This window comes from Pseudochaenichthys georgianus, chromosome 4 (assembly GCF_902827115.2).
Source record: "Pseudochaenichthys georgianus chromosome 4, fPseGeo1.2, whole genome shotgun sequence".
Classification (NCBI taxonomy): domain Eukaryota; kingdom Metazoa; phylum Chordata; class Actinopteri; order Perciformes; family Channichthyidae; genus Pseudochaenichthys; species Pseudochaenichthys georgianus.
This window is the reverse complement of record NC_047506.1, coordinates 20,883,906-20,904,914: the sequence shown is the minus strand read 5'-3', so window position 1 is coordinate 20,904,914 and position 21,009 is coordinate 20,883,906. Positions and strand designations below refer to the sequence as shown.

Below are 21,009 nucleotides of genomic sequence, written 5' to 3'. Positions count from 1 at the left end.
GTTGGTTGCACTAGTCCAGGTTTTGGTGCATTTTATACACATGTTTTTTCATTTGTTAAATTCCCATTTTTTTCAGGTTTCATTTGCGTATTTTAGAGATAACATCACTGAGGGTCTGGATGTGTTAGTCAGACAGAAAGATAAACACTGGACTATCAGCCTTTATTACGGTCAAAAGCAAAGCCATTTGATGTGTTTAAAAGATCTGTCCAAACCAAACACTATCTATCCATAAAGATCAAACCTGCCGCCCATTTTGTCAAATATAATCTAACACATGGCATGACAGAAATGCAACCTTTCACTTGTTTATTATCTGCTGTGTTTTTTTCAGGTATGGTCTCACGGATGAAGGAAGGATATCAGATATTTTGAGAGAAAACATTACACACAAGATACAATTTGTCTTTTATTATGGTCCTTTTTTTACAATACACATAAACATTACGTATGTTTTGCTTTGCCAGTTTTAACAGTTAAAGATCACAGGAGTAATTGTCTACACATCTTGTACTATCAAATTGACCATTTAGCATCTTGCACATTTTGTAAACATTGTCCAAAGAACATAAAAATGTAATATGACAAAAATATATCAGAAAAATTAAAGGGCTACAGCTTGTTTATACTTTCTAATATTATTCTACAAATAAAAATAAAAGTGAAACATAGCTCACAGAGTTTTGAACAGATAAAATGCTTGTTTTGTTGCTTTGAGTCTAAAAACGTTCAACATTTGGGGAATGTGCTTCTTTTTTTTGCGAATGTACATAGATACCACTTTTATATCTGTGTTTTACATTTAAGGCCAGAACTAACATATGGTTAGCTTAGCTTAGCCTTTAGGCTGAAAACAAGGGGAGAGAACTAACCCCCTTTGTTCTTCTTCTTTTCTTTTTACTTCAGCCATGTTTGTAAGTATGCGCTCTAAAACGCACGCCAGCCTTTAGGTTCAGAATCAGTTTCAATAGCTTAACAAAAGCCAGCCCTTGTTGTCATGACTTTGGCCCTCTACATGTATATATAACGGACAAATAGAGTGGTTTCAAATAAACAAAAAACAATTCCCCAAGTATAATGACTTCACTGCAGAAACATGAACTTGCAGAAATGGACACAAACCCTCTGCTCAAAAAACCAACACATGTTTCAGGGGTCATGAATCCCTGCAGACAGAATGTAAAACACTTTCTTATTGTTTTCTCAGTTTCCTCCAAACCAGCAGGGCTGAAACATGAGCATATCGTGTTAGAAAGTGCTCGGTGTAAAATTCCACTGCTCTGTGTGCAGCCTTTGGGCCCCTGCAGGTATAGGTGTAGTGTGTCAGATTAGGCCTCCACTGCTGCAGGTGTAGGTGTAGTGTGTTAAATTCCACTGAGGGCCGCGGAGAGCCACCTTTTGATTGGAAATGGCACGTGAAAAAAACTATAGCTGAAACAACATGATCAGGAAAATAAACACACCTAGAGATATAGAGAAAGGGTGAGGGAGAGAAGAAGCGTGGCCGTTGCTATGGCTTCAAGTTTGTTTTTTCCAAAATGGTGGCTTTAATATGAGACACTCCCTGTAGGTGGGTAAGCATCATTGAGATGTTTGAGGTATCCAGAGGGGGTGCATTTAGCGTGCTTAGGAGTTGCCATTAAACAAAACCAATGGTTACCAGCACCTCTTCTATGTTTTCAAAAAGAATTGCATGTTAAGACGAGCTGCTGGGTGAACAAAAAAAAACCTAATGACTTGCATGTTTGGTAGTCAATATGGAAAGAGTTCAGCTGAAAAACAGTTACAGCTGAAAAAAAGTTACAGGTGAGGCTTCACACAGTGCATTCACACTGCTCCAAGCATAATTTAGACACAGCTCACTGCATAAAAAGTAAAAGGAATGATGTAAAATATGATTTTCTCTCGGAAGCAAGAGCAAAAGGTGTCCACATGGAATGGGCTTGTTGCAACTGGAGTACAACATTCACATGAAGTAAATGTGAAATGGAGGATTGAAAATATGCAAAAAGAGATCAACTTGATAGACTTTTCCAAAAAGAAAATGCTTTACTTTAAGACTGAATCTACAATAAAAAAGTCTGCTGTATCTGAAGTCTTGGATCACATTAATAGTTTTTATTCCCCAGGAAGTCAAAGGGTTCTGCCAGAGAAGCTCTTTTGAGAAACTTCTTTTTGGGGATTGCACTGAGGGAGAAGGGAAGGGTGGTGCACGAGGGATCCTCCTTCCTGGACACGATGCAGTCCTTAATGGCTTCCTTTATCACCTACAGGGGACAAATACAGGGATTACATCTGAAATGCCAGACCCATACCAATGTTAGCTCAAATACATTTGGCTATACAGTACTATCTAATTCAGGTGGTTCTACAAAATATAGTTTTTTGTGAGAAGAGTTTTTTTGGTTCACATTATTATTCAATGATTTTGAGATACTCTGTTCTGGACCAAAGTAACTGACCAACATTACCATCTGACACTTGAAACTGCTTTAAATATGCTCAGATCAGTATGCACATGTTTCCACAGTCGTGTGCTGTGGATCACAATCCAAATATTGCTGCATAAATTACCAAACGTTGGTGGTACTGGGCACATTTTTCATTCAAGTATAACATTTAGTTTTGTGCTCAAATCTGCTGAGTCAGTGTATCTTTATTGACAGTATAAATCTGTCTTCAATAGGCTGTCTTTCCATTGTAATCCCAAAATACATTGCATCACATTTGAAACGTTACTCAGCATGGAAGTGAGTCAGATAAGGTGAGTGAAAGTCAGTCTGACCGCTCAGGGTAACACACCTACTGTGAACTAGAGAAAACTTGTACTATCCGGTCTTTAATGGGTCTTTGGGATTAAAAATGTTTGGTGTTGCTCAACAAACTGATATTTGTACAGTGACAACGCAAGTACTGTATGTTAAAATTCCCTACTGAATGAAGGTGGATTAACCAAGAATTACAGTGGGAATTCATGAGAATTACAGATGGATCAAAGCTTTGAATCCATTTTTAACCCTCTGATGACATTGAGTCTTACAAACTGCAGGCACCACTATTGTTTCCGGTTGTTTGTGGTTGGAAACTTTAAGTATGCCAAATATACATCCCTCCATCTAAACATCCTGTAGTGTAACCATAACTACAAAACTGACCTCCAAGTTGTTTAGAGTGTTGAACTCCATGAGGTCGTGGAGTCGGGTGAAGGCCTCGTTGGAGTACTGGAAGTTAAAAGTGGAGAATGGTGACTCTGGGTCGTCAAAGATGTCAAAGTCAGCCAAGTCCTTCTCCTTTTCAGTCTCTCTGGGTACACCTGTAAGAAATTAAAGAGTTAGAAAGTAAGACAATACATCCATATAAATCTGACTGATACTTGAAATGTTGAGTTTTTAATTTCATTTTTTTTTTCTAAATGAAATTCATTTTGATTTTATTGATTGATGAGGCTAAGAAAAACTATTTTTGCTTGTTTTGTCAGCTATATAATATATTTATAATATTCTCACATTTTGAGTGAGTAACATGCTTTACATTTAGTCTAGATGGAAATAGAGGTCCACGCGTACCCCTCGGAATTTTTTATGCCACCTGATTTTTCTTAATCCTTAAAGTGTCTACTTTCAGAATCTGCCTGGTGCCAAGCTGAAATAATGTCCGAAAGGCTCAATTTTTAACCCTTTATTGTACCTAACCCAAAACCGAAACATTACAATTTGATGTAGCAAGAGGCATAACCTTTGAAGTAAACAACATACAGAGACAAATGAATAAAAATGAACTTGTACAGGAAGACACTGGAAGGTGAAGGTTTTCCTAATCCTGAATACCGCAGTGAGAAATTGGCAAGACGTTTACAAGGAGACAAAGACAACTCACATTCTCAAAGGTACCACACCATGGTTGTCTTGAGTTGAACCTTATATACAGCTCAAGCATTACTGTAGATGAAGCAGTTAAATGTGCGTACAAACTTGGAACATCTGATCAACTACAAGAAGCAGCACTCACCCTCAATTCTCACATTAAAAAGGCATTCAAAGAGTGAAAGGAGCTACCATGGCCCCCAACTGCACAGGAGCTGGATGCTGTGAAAATGGATGAACTGCTCCCAGAGCATCTTGTACAATTCCTGAGCTCAGTGGTGACTGGGACACTTGATGAAGAAAAGTGTGAGAAGACGCAGAGGCTGGTCTATTCGATTACACACGATGTGTGTCGAGCAGCAACTAACAGCAAGTGGAAACTCCCAAAGCACATCCTCCTGTGTGCCACACTTCGGCACCTCTATCGAAGCAAACAGGTGAGTGATCAGCTAACTTATTGCTTATGAGGTCCTACATTGTCATTGCTAAACTATGCTTCATACAGGTATTTGATATTGATAAAAAAAACATTTGCTCACAACCATCCTTTCACGACTAGGACACTCAGAGACATATGACTTCAGTATGGAACTTGAGACAGCCATGGCCAAGGCTTTTGATGAGATGTCCACCAACCTGACCCCTCAAATCATCACTGGCGAGGGAAACACTGTTTTTCACAGCGAGTGGGACAACCTGAACAGAATCACCACCAACGTTCATGGTTCAAATGTGGTAAACAGCGCCGGGGGAATCATGATTCAAGAAGTGAAGGAGAGCCATGTGAGCACCAAGAAAAAGGACCCTTCCTCTCTATGACCGGTCATCCAAGATGAGAAGCCTTAAGATCATGCCTCCCGAGACGCTGCCAGAGCTGGCATTCAAAAGAGTTGGCCCCAAATTCCCCAAGAATGCCAACTTTACCCCTCCTGCTGAGAACCAAGTGTCATATGATGCCTCAATGTTGCAGTACAACACCCACCTCCTCAGCAGATGGTTGAGCAGCCAGGGCAAGCAGCAAGTGCCTGGATTTGGTGGTTTTATTTCAAGCACAGGGAAAGTGCCACCTAGGAAATCTACCATCGACTTTTACACCCCCATCAACCAGCCCATTACAGACAACGCAGTAGTGTATGAGCTACTCAAGAGATCCGAGGCAGCAACTGAGGAGGTTGGACAGCCATACACCATCAACACGTTTGACCTGGGAGTCGTCATGAAAGCCTGTCCTATAGTATGGAAGTACGAGGAGGAATTCAGTAAGCCTGTGAACCTCATTGGCAAGTTCCACACAGCCATGAATTATATGGGCAGACTCACTGGGCGCAAGTGTCTTGGAGCTGGCTACGCCGAGATCCTCATAGAAGCTGGCCTCGCAAACAGTGGTTGCCTGAAAAATATCCTGAGCGGGAAGTCATATGCCAAGGCTCTCTTCAGTCTGAAGGCGGTCACAGAGGCACTCGAACGGTTGCTGTTCAATGTTTTTCTAGAGGAGGAGAAACCAGACATCCCATATGAGATCCTCTTCAACCTCATCCACTCTTGCACTTCTGAGAGCCTCAACTCCACTCTGAAGGATCCCACACTGCTCAAGCTGATTGGTGACTACCTCCAATACCAAGACAAGGTACGCAGGGGCCACCTGGGCAAAACGGGCATGTTCTGGCTCTCCATGATGGATCATGCAAGGCTGGTCTTTATGATGGATTTTGCTGTGAAAACCAACAATTTCGAGCTGTTTCATCACTGCAACGGCGCAATGGCAGATCTCTTCTTTGCGTATGATGGCCACAACTACGCCAGGTAATCTACTGTATGCACGCATTCCCTGAATACTCAATATAAAAATAAGTGGGAGCTTATTGTAGTTGTTGTAATAAACTTGAATTATCATTAATTTCCTTTCTCACAAACATCAACCTCTCCCATCCTGGTGCTCTTGATTACATCAAGCTTGGAGCTATAGCTGTTGCATGATCATTGATCCCAGGGGCTCTCGCAGCAGTGGACAAGACCATGGAGGAGACATTCATGAGGTTTGCTAAGACTTCAGGTATGTCAGTTTGTGGACACAAACATAGTCACCTATATTTAATTTCCATGTTCATGTTGGTTGTGATGCTAAAATTCAGACTTCTCCCTCTCTACATTGCAGGTGGTCTACTAGGTCTCCTCAACAACTGTGGCGCATACCAGAAATGGTGCCGCAAAACCGCTGCACAACCTCAGCTCTATGAGCTTACTCTTGAGATGTGTGGCATGATTGACGACCCTGAGATGCCGAAAGCAGGCAAGCACCGTGAGCTGGAGCCTGCCCAAATCAAACAGTCTGAATTAGCGGTGCAGAGCGTCATCTCTGGCATGGCGGCTTCACAAACCCCTGGAGAATCCCAGACAAAAGTCGACTGTACTCCCTCGCATCTGGAGCTCCCATCGATCCAGAGGTTGAGGCTGACGTGCTGCGGGCCGAGGCTGCAGGCAGGGCTGCCAAGGAGCAGTTCATCCAAGAGCGCTTCATTTCCAAGAGGAAAGACTTCTTTGATCACCTCAAGAAACTTACGCTCAAGACAATGGATTACTGCAGCAAGAGGGTCAAACTTACATCTGCGCAGGGGAAGGTGGATATTGATTTTACTTATACCATTTGCATATTTCATTACACAAAAACATTATTCAGAAAGGAATGAAACCGTAACCGTACAAGTCCAGTGTGGTGAGGACACCTGACACAGACATCCTGATGATCCTCCTCTACCATGCCAGCAGGATCAACCTCTCCATCTACCTTGACCACGGCTCTGGCAAACATCGCACTCTGATAAATGTGACAGAACTGTCGGAATCACTGGGCCCTGACTACTGTAGCACACTGCTGGGATTCTACGTCTTTACTGGGGAGGACTGTACCAGTGCTTTTAAAGGCAAAGGCAAGGTGAATCCCCTGAAGAAGCTGGAGAAGACTCCTAAACTCCACAAAGCTTTCAGGCAGCTTGGTGCAGACTGGATGGTCACTGATGAGCTTCAAGAGGAGATGGAGAGCTTCACATGCATTATGTATGGCCAAGCACGGATGACATCAGTTGACACAGTACGGGTGAAAATGATGAGAAAGATGGTCGGCGCTGACAAAGTCCTGGACTCTAAGTCAAAAGTAGACCTGGAACGCCTGCCTCCCCCCAAGGTCTGTCTCATTCCACATGTCCAGCGAGCCAACTACAGAGTCGCCTTCTAGAAGAGAGCAGACAAGGCAATAATCGAGAGCCCAAAACCACATGATCCAGGCATGGGCTGGGAGAAGACAGGAGAAGAGGAGGTGTTGGAACCGGTCTGGGCAATTGGACCCATCCTCCCTCCTTCTCTTGTTGAGGTACTGGCTCAGAGAGCAGAGTCAGAAGAGCATGCAGCTCTTGACAAGGTGACCGATTACGCCAACAATAACTTGTCTGTGGGTGAAGTGGATGGAGAGTACGAGCATGAGGATGAAGAGCTGGAGATGGAAGAAATTGAATTAGAAGATCTCTTCAGTGACGATGAGGATGATGAGTAGTTTAGGTCAGCAAGTTGGTAGTGACATGAAAAGGTAAATGTATTCATTGTTCAAGTTGTAATTATATCACACTTTACATAATCTTTCATGTTTGATTTTGGTGCAATAAAGAGTTAAAAATAAACCCAACAAGAATTTATTTAATCATTTCATTTAAAGGATTAGAGAACAACTGATTGTGAACATATATTCACCCTATGTGTTGAAAAGTAGGTCATACACACATGTTTGGTCATTTCTTGCTGTTTTTGTCCAGAAATACAGTCAAAATGTTGTCAAATGTCAACAATAACCATCCCATTGAATTCCTAGGATCAAGATTGTGTGGGAAAATGTATTAATTTTGCTCTGTAAGTTGTCTACTTCAAAAGTTATGCCTCTTCTACATTATATTTTCATTTTTCGATTTTTGGGTTAGGTGCTATAAAGGGTTAACACTAGCCTTTGGGACATTATTTCAGCTTGGTACCCAATATAATCTTAAAATAAACACTGGAGGATTGGAAAAAAACTGATTGTCAACAAATATTCACTCTATGCGTTTGAAAAATAAAAAAGTAGTTGGTCAGACACACATTTTTTGCATTTATTTGCTGTTTTTGTCCAGAAATACAGTCAAAATGTTGTCAAATGTCAAAAATAACCATTCCATTGAATTCCTAGGGTCAGAATTGTATGGAAAAATGTATTCATTTGTCTCTGTATGTTGTTTACTTCAAAGGTTATGCCTCTTGCTACATCAAATTGTAATGTTTCGGTTTTGGGTTAGGTGCAATAAAGGGTTAAAAATAGAGCCTTTCGGACATTATTTCAGCTTGGCACCTGGCAGATTCTGAAAGTAGACACTTTAAGGATTAAGAAAAATCAGGTGGCATAAAAAATTCCGAGGGGTACGCGTGGACCCCTATTTCCATCTAGACTAAATTTACATGTTTTGTTGATGAAGACAATACAGAACAATATTTATTTTATTTGTATAAAAGAGAAAAAATCAACAAAAAAAAGGTCCTTCTTTCATCAGTATGAGAAAACATTTGTAAGATATCTGTACGTGATTTATCTTTATTTATGAACCTATGTTTAAAATAGCTTGCTATATTAAAGGTCCCATGACATGCTTTTCCGGTTATTACCCGTCTCCTTGTGTGTTATGTAGCTTTTTCCGCATGTAAACGGTCTGCAAAGTCACAAACCCTCAAAGTACACCCTGTAGCGAGTAAAACTCAGGAAAGACCTGTGTCTATGCTGCCCCAGAACGCCTCGTTGGAGATCTTTCTTTTTCCATTTTTTTCTTCCGGGCATATTGACGTAATGCTGCAGAGCTCCGCACACAGACACACTGGGCGTTTCTCAATCGCGAGTAAAGCTGCTGCAGAGCAGGGACGTGCACACATATTTGGAGGGGCTATTGCTTTAAACTGGAAAAAGGGCCACCCCCCGAAAAAAAATATAAGACCAAAACGATTATTACATTAACTAATTTGAACAGTAATTCACATCATCATCTCATAACAAAATAAGCTAAGGCAACTACTTGCATTCGGTGACTTGATTTTTAAATGAAAACCAGGGACATTTTATGTTTTGCGGTCCATATCTCATTAAAATATCTAATGTTAGTAACTACTATAGAAAAAATGGGGACAATTCAATGTAGTTTGACCATTGCAGACATACTGATAAAATAGGGCTTCTATAATTACCTTAAAGGAATGGTATGCTCATGACACTCATTTTTTAAAAATTATCATCCGATAAAACAGACCAGTCTCTGCCAGTCTCTCTTTTTTTTTTTTTAATCCGATGACATTATCAGTGATTTTAAACTGATTATATACCGAAATAACATCAACACTGTGGGCGCCGCCATTTCCCGGACGTGACGTAATCCATGCGTTTGGTTTTCGAAGACACGTTGATCTCCATGTTATTTACTGTAGTTTCTCTATTCAAATATGCCTCACTGTATCGCGAAATATTGCCATAATTCGGATAGGAACAATCCACGGAATGCTCGGTTCCATCTGTTGCCAAAAGGTAAGCGGAGTACATTCGGAGGCAGTGGCTAGCGAAATGTGGCCGGCCCGAACCGAGAGATTTACAGGCTCATGTATGCAGCGAACATTTCACATTTCCGGACGACTACTCTGAGAGTATGATCAAACATAACATGGGATTTAAAGAACAACCATTACTCAATGGAGATGCAGTACCATCGGTCTTTCTGGTGTCATCACCGACCAGGACACCAGTTCGGCCAGTAGAGAAATCGCCCTCTGCAAGTGTGAAGCGACGGAGGAGCAGAAGTAGTGCTCGGAGTAAGAATAAGGTATGTTATAGCGCATTTCCATTGCAGCGGCTAGCCCCGTTTTAACGTCCAGGCCAGGACAGTTTTTGTGGCCTTTCCATATAGCGTAGTACCGGCTAGTGTGTATTTCCCCCCAGTTTTTCCGGCTCCATAAAATCGTGATTCTATGGCCAGGGACAACGAAGCTGAGTATGCTAAACTAGAGAGGGAATCGCTAGCAAGGGTGGTACTACATGCATACATATAGTATCTTATATAATCTTCCCATTATACACACATGCATTTCCAAACATTTGGACTACCTATGTTGCAAATGTATTATCTTTTCAATTTACACACGGCATCTATTGCACGTCTGTCCGTCCTGGGAGAGGGATCCCTCCTCTGTTGCTCTCCCTGAGGTTTCTCCCATGTTCCCTTTAAACTGGGGGTTTTCTTCGGAAGTTTTTCCTTGTACGATGTGAGGGTCTACGGACAGAGGGTGTCGTATTGTCATACTGATATGTATGGCTAAATTCCCCCATCCAATCTCTTCACATTGGTCAAAACTTGTTCCTCTGCTGACGAGTTCGAACTGAAATACTCCGTGTGTTGACAAAGTGAACGCATGGATGACGTCACGACCATCACGTGACTACTGAAAATGGCAAACATGGCGGCGGCCAGATGGAATATACAGGTCTTGATAAAAAAGAGCTATAAAATCATTATTTACCGGGGAATATCGCTGATTTCTTCAGGGTATGGTTTAAACATAACGTTTCACTAAATACTGAAGTTTTGATTAATTATCTAATGAGTGGACCATTCCTTTAAATAAACTCACTAATGAATTAAACCAGTTCAATACGCATTATTCTTATTCTTATCATTCTTTATGAGCACAGTAATGTGTAAGGTATCTAATTACTTGTTTATTTAGTATTCCATAACATAATAACAGAGATGGTCAAATTAAAGTAGAGACATGGCAGAAATTCTACAATGAAGCGGGCAGTGAAGTGTTCTCTGAGAGAGGGCGATCAAGAGAAGAGAGAGGGGGCGATCAAGAGAAGAAAGCGAGCGGCCCCGTCGAGGGAGTTTACTATGCGGGCAATTACATGTAAGAAGAAGGAGAAGAAAAATGAAGCTGGTGTGTTTCCTGCAGCGAGACACAACAATACTAATTGTGGGCTTATCATTGTGATTCGACCACAACAGAAAGAAAAAAAAACCTCTCGCTCTCTCCAGAGGGGAAGGTCAGCCAAAAAGGGGAAACGGGCCGTTGCCTGGGCAACAATAGCCCGTACCTGTGCACGTCCCTGCTGCAGAGCCACTATTTCAAGCATACTACGTCATTGAGTGCCTGCCGAAGTACTGTTCCAATCTCCAGTATACTTGGAAATCTACAGAGCCCGGCGTACTTAGTTCGGAGAAATTTCGAGACTGCACATGTGTAGACTCCGCGGTCTTAAAATCCCCACAATGCTTTGAGCACGGACCAATTTCCCCAAATCTGTGACGGAAAATGTAAGGCGGGCCTCTCATATGACGCACACCTGCACACTTGCTAGCCTCTTCCACTCTTTGTTTTCCGAATGCCAGGAAGTATTCTTGCCTCGCTTCTGAAGCAAGATGCTCGGCAGACATGTGCTACCAAGCAAGCATACTCGCGATTGAGAAACACTCACTCCTTATCTTTTCTCAGCCGCGGTGCTGCGCGGAGCTCCGTACGTACACACACACACACACACACACACACACACACACACACACACACACGGAGCTCAGGCTGTGAGTGTGTATGGGCTGAGCTCCGCGGTGTCTCGTTGTCTCACAGACCCCAAACAGCAACCAGGAAACGACACCAGTAATCCAGCTCACACTGTCCGCTCCTCGAGCCTCAAAGGGCGGAGCAGCGAGCCCCGCAACGTTTCACCAGCAGTCTTGCTGGTGCAATTGAAACGGCGAGACGGCAGTGGTCGAAACAAAGCGGTATAAAACATGGTTTTGACTGGCGGGGAGTTTAGATCAGTTGAGCCGCGTTTCTGTGACTCCGCCCAGCAGCTGCTCTTCTGAGAGGCAGTGTTGCTATAAGTGCTATATAAATAGTTATGCTAATATTATTATTGTTACCATCATTACTATTATTAATAATGTTTTCTTTGTTTTCTTTATTCATCACTGCAGAAAGGATCATGCCAGCCCACATCAAACACCTGATAAAGAAGTTGTGAATCTTCAGGCAGAAAAGGTGAAAACAGCTGTTCAAAGTTCCGGTTTCCTGTACATGGAACCATGCCTGTCTGGGACTCTGTTCAACATGTCTTCAGTCGGACACTATGACTCGGATACTAGTGCTACCAAGGCATATTAGTGTGAATGCTGTTTACAGCATTCACACTATAGTTCTTCTTTTCTTTAATCATCTTCTTCTTTTTCTTATTTCACCAAATAGTTTGGCTCTCAATAAATTCAGCATACTTTCAGCTACAGAAACCATTCAAATATCAAAAATATTCAGCCTTTTTAGCACATGATGGGAAACTTTCAAGTTTTTCAAAATATGTTACACTTTTTGAAATATTCAGCTTTTTAAACTCTTTTTTTAACATGTAACTCAATGGGAGGAACCTTACAATCCTCTTGTACCTACATGCTACTCCTTCCACATACTTTCAGCTAGAGACTTCATTCCAACTTTAAAATGATCACAAGAAATTCAGCTATTGAAATTGTATTCAGATTTTTGATATCTTTTTGAGATATTTAACTTAGCTTGGAGCTTGGTAAAGAGGCCTTCTTCAGATTTTAACATTAGTGTGTATTGCGCAGCTCGTTAAGGCTTAGAGTGCTTTGATCTCAAAACAGAGTGGAGGACAGCTTGACATTCGCCTTTCATTATTTTTTTAAACCTGCCATAATTCCCAAACCCTACACTCCTTGGACATCATTTTTCATGAAAAACGTAAGAAAACCTCTCCTACGTTGAAAAATTAAACAAAATGCCTCTTGAGGGCATGAAGTGACAAAAACTTTCAACATGTCTCCATTAAGACCCATTGTAAATTCAGCCTGATCTTTCCTCAGAGCACCAGCTGCACACAGTTTAAAACATTTAAACAATTACATGTACCAGGTCACCTGGAATCCTGGTAAGCTTCCAGCATGGTATATTTAATACTATGATTAAACATAAGTTGGTGATAGATGGATGCTGGTGACCAGCCCAGCATAGACCAGCATACTATGCTGGTCTACAGTATGCTGTTTTTTTTAGCTGGCCAGGATGGCTGGTTTAGCTGGTGCACCAGCTAAACCAGCTAAACCAGCCATCCATTCCAGCCTAATATCTACTGGCTGGTCAGGCTGGTCAACTAAGCTGGTCTAAGCTGTTTTTTTCAGCAGGGACATACTATACAGAGATGCTGTATGAGAAAACCAATGTGATTTTGGAACATTGAACAATGTAAATCTATTCTAGTAGACCTCAACAATGGAATTATGATCAGTAGAAATGGCCATGTCATGGGACCTTTAACACCTGATAGATCAATCACTTTTAGGAAAAATGTATAAGTGATTGAGATTTTGCTTTTATTATTACAGGAGTAAAGATGAAAGACCACGATCCAGGAGTCATGGTTTGGAAAATGCATACATCGGAGAAATTACTTCATAACGGCCTGTATAACTTCAGACAGGAAGTCCATTTATGGTACAACTCCCTCACATTTCTCTGGGGTTTGAGTGCAAAAAGCTTATGTAACTTCCATAAACAGATTGCGGAAGCATGTGGGCCAATGATGACCTACTGAATGTAAAGAGGCAGGAGAGGAGACTATGGGATAGTGTGTCTCTGTATGGCCCATGATATATAGAATGTTTACACAAGGAGCTCTCCCACTAGAACGAGAGATTCCCTACCAGCACCTGGCTCCTTAAGGGAACCATAATTCACTCGAGCAGCTCATAAAACACTGAACACACTGTGGTCCACATCTAAGGCTTGTGCGCGCGCCGCACGCATGCACACACACACACACACACACACACACACACACACACACACACACACACACACACACATACACACAGACACACACACACACGCTAAATTACAGGTATGCTTAGACACACCATTTCCACCACGAAACCACAAAGACCCTGAGCAGAGTTTCTTTCTTTGGGGAGTTGAGGGGCCCAACTGTTGGCTGATCATAAAAAAATGCCTGCCTCGAAACGATTATGGTTGAATTCAAGTTCGAGGAAGGGATGCCTCATGTTCCATGACGCTTGAGCAGCATTATTAAAGGTCACATGTCATGGCCATTTCCACTGATCATAATTCCATTGTTGTGGTCTACTAGAATAGATTTATACTGTGCAATTTTCCAAACTCACATTGGTTTCGCATACAGCATCTCTGTATAGTATGTGTATTCACTCTCTCCTCTAAACGGCTCGTTGCAGCTTTTGCCCCCCCCCTCCCTGTGAGCCCAGTGTGCTCCGATTAGTCGGGACCAGTCGGGACGTTGTGAATCGCGCTAAGCTCCGTGGAGGTGTGATTTCCTTGTTTAGCGATACACAGCCAAACTCACCCTGAGCACACACAAAGTCACAGCCGAAGTAAAAACAATAAGTGTGGCTTGATATTGAGTAAGAAAAAGGTTGATAAACGTTGTGAGAATGGGTCTGCAGAGAGAATTTCGCCGCGATCCCAACTGTCTGTTATCAGCCTGCAGCCAGGGAGGAGAAATCAGCAGAGCTGCCTGCACTGAGTGTGTGAGGAAGTCCGTGGATTGGTCAATTTGGACCAATCAGCAGGGACGTAACGTAACGGCTCCACGGATTGGTCCATTTCGTTCCGGGGACGACATGACATCATGATGTCCCCAGAAGAATCAAATGGACAGTGACATATCTCCAACGAGGCGTTTTGGGGAGGTATTTTCTGTTTTAGAGTTTTAAAACAGACGGGTGGCGCAGTGGTCTGTGCATCTGATCATCAGATCAAGGGGGGTGCTGGGGAACTCCAGTTCGAAACCTGCTCCTGCCGCCACTGCGTCAGGCCGTTGTGTCCTTGGGCAAGACACTTCACCCGGATTTGCTCCTGTGGGTATTGTCCACAGTACATGTATGATACTAATGTGTACTTGTAAAAGCGCCTCGATGACTTCGAGGCGTGAAGATGGACGGTGTGGCGCAGTGCGCTGTGCAATGATCATCAGATCAAGGGGTGAAACCCGCCGCTGCTGCGTCTGTAAAGTTGTGTCCTTGGGCAAGACACTTCACCTGAACTTGCTCCTGTGGGTATTGTCCACAGTACATGACCATTGTATAATGTGTATTTGTGAAGCGCTTTGTGCATCTGGAAAAGCGCTATAATAAATATAAGGTATTATTACTCCCTACATGGTGTACTTTGAGGGTTTTGACTCTGCAGACCGTTTACATAACCGGAAAAGCATGACATGTCACCTTTAATATAATACAGACTGGGCATATTTTCCTCCTCACACATGATGAGAAAAACCTCCACATCTGCACTTACTCACCAGGTGCCTTAAATGTCCTGAAGTTGATGTTGACCAAGACAAAGTGGATTACAGTCGGGCAGTTCTTTTCTCCTTTTTTTGGTTTGAAGACGTAGCATTCCTTCAGGCCCTCGCGGTCAAAGACTTTGGGGTCGATCTTGGGGAATGGAAGCTTGTTCATCCGAGCCCACTTTTCTGCCAAAAGGATCTCCTATGGCATACATTTAGAAAATAGAAACAATGTTCATGGTTTGTACAGATACTTTTAAGCGATTTGCGACAGTAACAAATAGACTCTGACCTTGAATGGGGGGCTGGAGTCGCTGGGTCGTGCAGAAAAGTCAAAGGAGATGATGAGGTTGACGCCGCGCACCGGCCGCAGGATGAGAGGGTAGGGGAGGTTGTAGGTGAGGCCGCTATCCACTATATGGATCTTCTTGCTCTTCACATCCAGAGGCTCGTAAATACGATCAAACTCATCTGGGTCTGAGAAAATCACATTGAATCAAACAAAAGATGAATGGGACAAGAAAGGGAAATACCTTTGTAGTCTACTGCCAAAACATTTTCTGCATGCCTGACCCAGTGACTCAACTGCAGAACATGAAGTTCAAAGGAAGCAGGGCTAAGTTTCATTTAAAAAAGAATCAGACCACACCTGTGCTTTAATAGTAGGCAAGCTGCCTTACTTAAGTGTTTCAGAAAGAAAAAACGAATTACTAATCAATATTTCTATAACGGCAATGGGTAAACATTACTACATGTATTTTGAAAGAAGTTGCTTGTAGTGATGAACTCACAAAGAATTACCACCCAACTCTATACATGTAGTTCCCCTGAGAATTACCATCAGTGTCTTGGGTTTTTTACAACAACAAATAACAAGAGAGGATAAAAGAAAGAAGAACCAAATGCTGAGAAGTGATTTGTAGGTGGCAAGAATGTTAGAATGAACTTGAATGAGTTGAAAACACAACATAAATTGTAAAATGATCTTATATGCTCGACTAAAAAATACTTAAACTAGGAATTGTGAATGTAAACTCTTAGGAAAATGTTTTCTGATGTAAAAAATCATGTAGAAATGTACAAGACAATCAGTTCATGCTGTTTTGACGCAGCAGTGTAAGGACCAACATAGAGTATAAAATATATGAAATTATAATTTAGATTTTGGTGCAATTGGTTCAGTACTGAAAATGTATTCTTGTTAACCAGCCCTGTGTTCAGTTTCACATGCATTTAGCTGCAAATTAACAAATGAGATACTATTCTGCATGTATTCATTTAAAATGTTTGCAGCTAGATACAGTTGCTAAACATTGCCAGTTGGTATAATCAATAATCAAAGTGAATCAAAACTCCTTTATGCAAAATGATCATTCTTATGCTTTATTTCTTGTCTAAAATATTTAATTTGTGACCATCCTTCTAACCTGTGACAGCATCCACCTCCTCCTCAGGTGGGGGGGCTTGGCTGGTGACCTCGTTGCCCGGAGAGAAGGGGGTGCTGGTGTTCAGGTTCAGGCCCAGCATGAAGTTATGCACCTGGAAACAGGACGAAAGGAGTTATAAAGGAAGACAGCTGATTGTGAATTTGAATAAATGAAAAGTGAAACAACAATGTGGCTGGAGAAGATGCTGTTTGTTGTATGAAGCGTTTTCATGGTTTCATGTTGAATTCACATATTCAGTTACCTTCCCAGCCCGGCCCTCTCTTGTGTTGAATAAGGACGATTCACTGAACAACGACGTGAACATTCGATGAGCCCAGCTAGCCTGAGCGGTGCGGTAGTACTCATCTTCTGCCTCTTGGTTCTCTGTGCCAGCTGAACGATGAAAAATAATAAAATGTCAAATGTTGGGAAACAGTTTTTAACTGGGTCTCAAAAAATGTTAGTGAACTAAGTGGAGCATTACGTTTGTGACGAGCCAGATATTTCCCTCAGGAGTTAGTGAAAAATATGAGTGAAAGAATATCACACTTAAGTTCATCACCTTTTCAAATGAATAAGGATATTGATTTGTAACTCAAATATGTTTAAATAGTCCTATACACAAAAGAAGCACAACACATCGAAAACAGATGCATTCACACTGCTGTATGTAAGTCATAAAATATTAGAATTGAATGAACTGATTTTCCTGTCTAACTTTTAAAACTTTTGTAGATTGTTCCACGTGCGTGCAGGCATAATATTTAAGATCCAGTTTAGTATTCAAATTAGTGTTTCAGTCTTGGGACATGGTGCAGTGTGAATGTGTTTCATAGTTAAAACAACATGGGAAATGTACCAGAAAGGATTTGTTTTACACCTTTTGTATAACAAATGAACTCCATCATCAAGGGTAATTCATTATAATCTTAGTCTATATCTATCTGTCACTAATCTTACTGCATCCGTTGTCTTTCTCTCTTACTGTTTTTTTCTTTTTATGATTTCACTCACAGCTTAAACCCTTACTCGCAAAGAAAATGATAGATATATATAATATTATTAATAGGATCAGGAAAAGTAAAAAACACATGTTCATTGGCCAAGGTGTGTACATTATAACATACAATACAAAGTCTACAAACCCAAGAGTTACAAGTGAAATCTCAATAAGCGCTTTTTCATGTCCTGACAGAAACCACAGTAGCTGCTCTCATGTAGCTGAGTCACAGTGACAGATGCAAATGGAAACAATACCACAGAAATACAGACAAATGTGTTAAGGCGTTACTTTCCCCGCAACCCAACAATGTGTCAAAATGTTTACTGACACTATTTAAAGTCACACACCTCTAATGTGCCTTTACACATGTAATCAAACTGCTGTGTGTTCGTCAGCTCCGGGCATGAATTGTGCATTTCTTAGCTCACCTTTACGTGGCTCGTCGTCATTGTCCAGACTGTCTACTCCGACAATGTGCTGGGGTTTGATCTGCTCTGTAAGACACAAGACAGCTTCACTTATCAGGTTACAACTTCAGACACGCTTTTTATTCTTAGTCATACCAAATATCGACACTGTATCAGTAAGAATGGTTTTGTTCAGCTATGTGACATTATCAAATTCACTGTCTATTGTTTTTATCTGCCAAAAGAAGTCCTCAGAGAAATGCAATACGCCTGATAAAGAATGCCTGACTGGGTGGAGATGTCTTGGCACTTTAGTACAACAAATGCAGAGAGTGTCTGACATTTAAAAGGTCACCCCAAACAAACACTTTCTTCCAAAACAAAGTGAGTTGTCAGGATATGGGAAGGAAAGCTGATACACTGTTTTTGCAACACCGTGCAAACACACACACAAACAGTAATGCCACACATTTTAAATCAGGTGGGATAATTTTAGATCAGCTATCTTTAAATGTTTGAGGATAAATGTGTCAAAGTGCGTGAGAATAATTCTGGCATGAGGCGAGAAAATACAGATAACAATGAGGCAGGACTGAGTGTCAGTTTCAGTGACGGGTGTATCACAGAAGGAATTGTATCAAAAGATCAATACAGATGAAAGAAAGTGGCATTGTCTGTAAATGAACACTTATTTTCCACTTACACAAAACACCCATGACTAAACACATATTTAAGATTCTTGTGTTTTAGGATCCTCGTTTTTCAAATGTATTGTCACGCATACTGCAAGGATGATATGCATTTTATTAGGATTTTTGACACAATACATTTTCCTCTATGCAATAGTTTGTTATTAAAATAGTACACTTAACATAAAAAACGAAATCATTGTAAGTATTCTATTATTTCCGTTTTTTTAATTATTGTAACAACTGACTGAAAGTAATTTTTTATCTGGGTAAAGTGGACTAAACAATATTTTCAAAGGGTCTAATGAGTGGCTGTTTTTGAGCCTCTGATCTGGTGATCTCACTCCAAATGATTGCATTATTTGGGGATTATATGTATTCCTCAATAAGAAACAAAAAGATTACCTAATTCCTCCTCCATGGTGCTTCCTCCAACGGTGTCTTTGACTCCCAGCACTCTGTTGAACAGGATGGAGAAGGCGCTGCCCCAAACACCTGAATCAGAAAATATATACTGTGAATAGTACGTTAAATAATGGAAACTAGTCCGACTGCTTTGGATGAAAACACCTTTCTCACCCATTAGAAAATGAATAGGGTTCTCCTCGTATCTCTTTATGGCGGTTCCCATGAAGAACTTGCTTCCAAACAAGTCAGGGGTCATGAAGGTGCCGTACTTTGCCATCCCAATTTCATACGGGCTGAACTCCACCCAATCTGCAGGTGGAAACCTCAGTGTTAATGTAACAGAAATATGAAACATTTTGTGATGCAATATGATGACCATAATCATCTGGGAAATCTTCGGGCCTGTTTTGAAGGAGATGCCACTTTCAATTCAATCTGTCATGCACCAAATAGCTGACAATTAGATTTAAAAACACAATAAAAGGATTTGTATTTGAAATAGGGAATAGTGCTGGTTTTATATGTCAATAAAAGAGTGTCTTTAGTTGGTACACATGATGCACAATATGATTCATATCACAGGCGTCACACTTGGGTTATTCAAGTCCCGGCTGTTATTCTAGATTAGCATTGAGTGTGGCCTCACCCTCATGCATATCAAAGTGACACTGCACAGCATTTTCACTTCATCAATCAGAAATAGCATGGCCAGTTTTCTTTTGTCGTCAGTATTTTGTGACATGTTTAAAGTCACGTACACCCTAAGTGACGTATTGTCATTAATTATCTTTAGAGTGTATTATTGTCTTCTCTGGATTTTCTTTTGTTGGTATATGACATATTGTTTGGTACTTCTTCAAATGTGAGATTAATAACTTTGATATTGTAACAGCAACCCTTACACATTAAAACAACTATTTAGATGGGATGGGAGAATGGACATTACCTCAAGCGAGAAACAAGTAAATACTAGTCAATACTAGTATTTGTATTTGGAGCCAGTAGAAAGTGTGTATTCAATGATCTTTGAAGATCACTTAAAATGTCAGCTTCTGCTTTGGTATTTATTTTTCACCCGCTTGTTTTATTGCAGCACAGTGCAGCCTGGGTTAATAGCCCTTACAAAGAGGAAGTTTTAGCATTAACATAAGACCAACCCCGAGTCTATTATGGCCTTTTGCACTCTACCCAGTTCCTCGATATAGCACAGTTGCTATCTGGCACTAAAGAGACGTCATTGAAGCCCGCCATCACACATCCTCTTTGCAGAGCAGCATTATAAGGAAATAAGTACCGCATGGTTGCTTTGCATGTGTGGCCATCTGATTAGCTCTCAAGTTACTCATTACAAAATAATTCTGAGGGACATGGTTTACATGTAACATACAATTTAACATAAAGGCACATGCAGACATTTACAAAAAGGTAGATATGTATTTACCTGCAAACATAAGCTCAGAAACATCTGGCTTGACATGCAGACATGTGAAGAGAGGAAGAGGACACTGGGCCTGGTTTATTTTCTCCTGGATGCTACTCAGTTTGATGTCCATCCTCTAATGGAAGAGATGGTAGTTTCTTTTTCTTTTTTATTTACACGTACAATGTGGCAGTTAGTAAAAGTTGTCATGGTTATATGGAAGTAGAAAAAGAGAAAGTAATATAAATGGGGAATAAACAGTGCAAAATGAAAATAAAAAACTTGTGTTAGGCCTGTATGGGACATCAGCACGAAATAATATAGAGGAAAAGAAACATGAACTGAAAGGAAGAGAAGGATTGACGTACTGCCAAGCAATACCGACACAAATTCCATCAACAAACAACAGCTG

The 21,009-nt window shown here is 41.0% G+C and overlaps 1 protein-coding gene across 1 annotated transcript in view; it reads right to left on the bottom strand.

The window, feature by feature from the left end:
- Positions 1-396: 396 nt before the first annotated feature.
- Positions 397-21,009, bottom strand: part of pla2g4ab (phospholipase A2, group IVAb (cytosolic, calcium-dependent)) — a 35,799-nt gene continuing 15,186 nt past the window's right edge. The window contains exons 10-19 of the mRNA XM_034080798.2: positions 20,619-20,733; positions 19,349-19,486; positions 19,175-19,264; positions 18,102-18,167; positions 16,933-17,063; positions 16,671-16,782; positions 15,536-15,720; positions 15,256-15,445; positions 3,156-3,313; positions 397-2,267 (exon numbers count right to left, since the gene is read on the bottom strand). Coding sequence (XP_033936689.1) covers positions 2,109-2,267; positions 3,156-3,313; positions 15,256-15,445; positions 15,536-15,720; positions 16,671-16,782; positions 16,933-17,063; positions 18,102-18,167; positions 19,175-19,264; positions 19,349-19,486; positions 20,619-20,733 — 1,344 coding nt within the window. The 3' untranslated portion in view covers positions 397-2,108. The remainder of the gene's footprint in view (positions 2,268-3,155; positions 3,314-15,255; positions 15,446-15,535; positions 15,721-16,670; positions 16,783-16,932; positions 17,064-18,101; positions 18,168-19,174; positions 19,265-19,348; positions 19,487-20,618; positions 20,734-21,009) is intronic.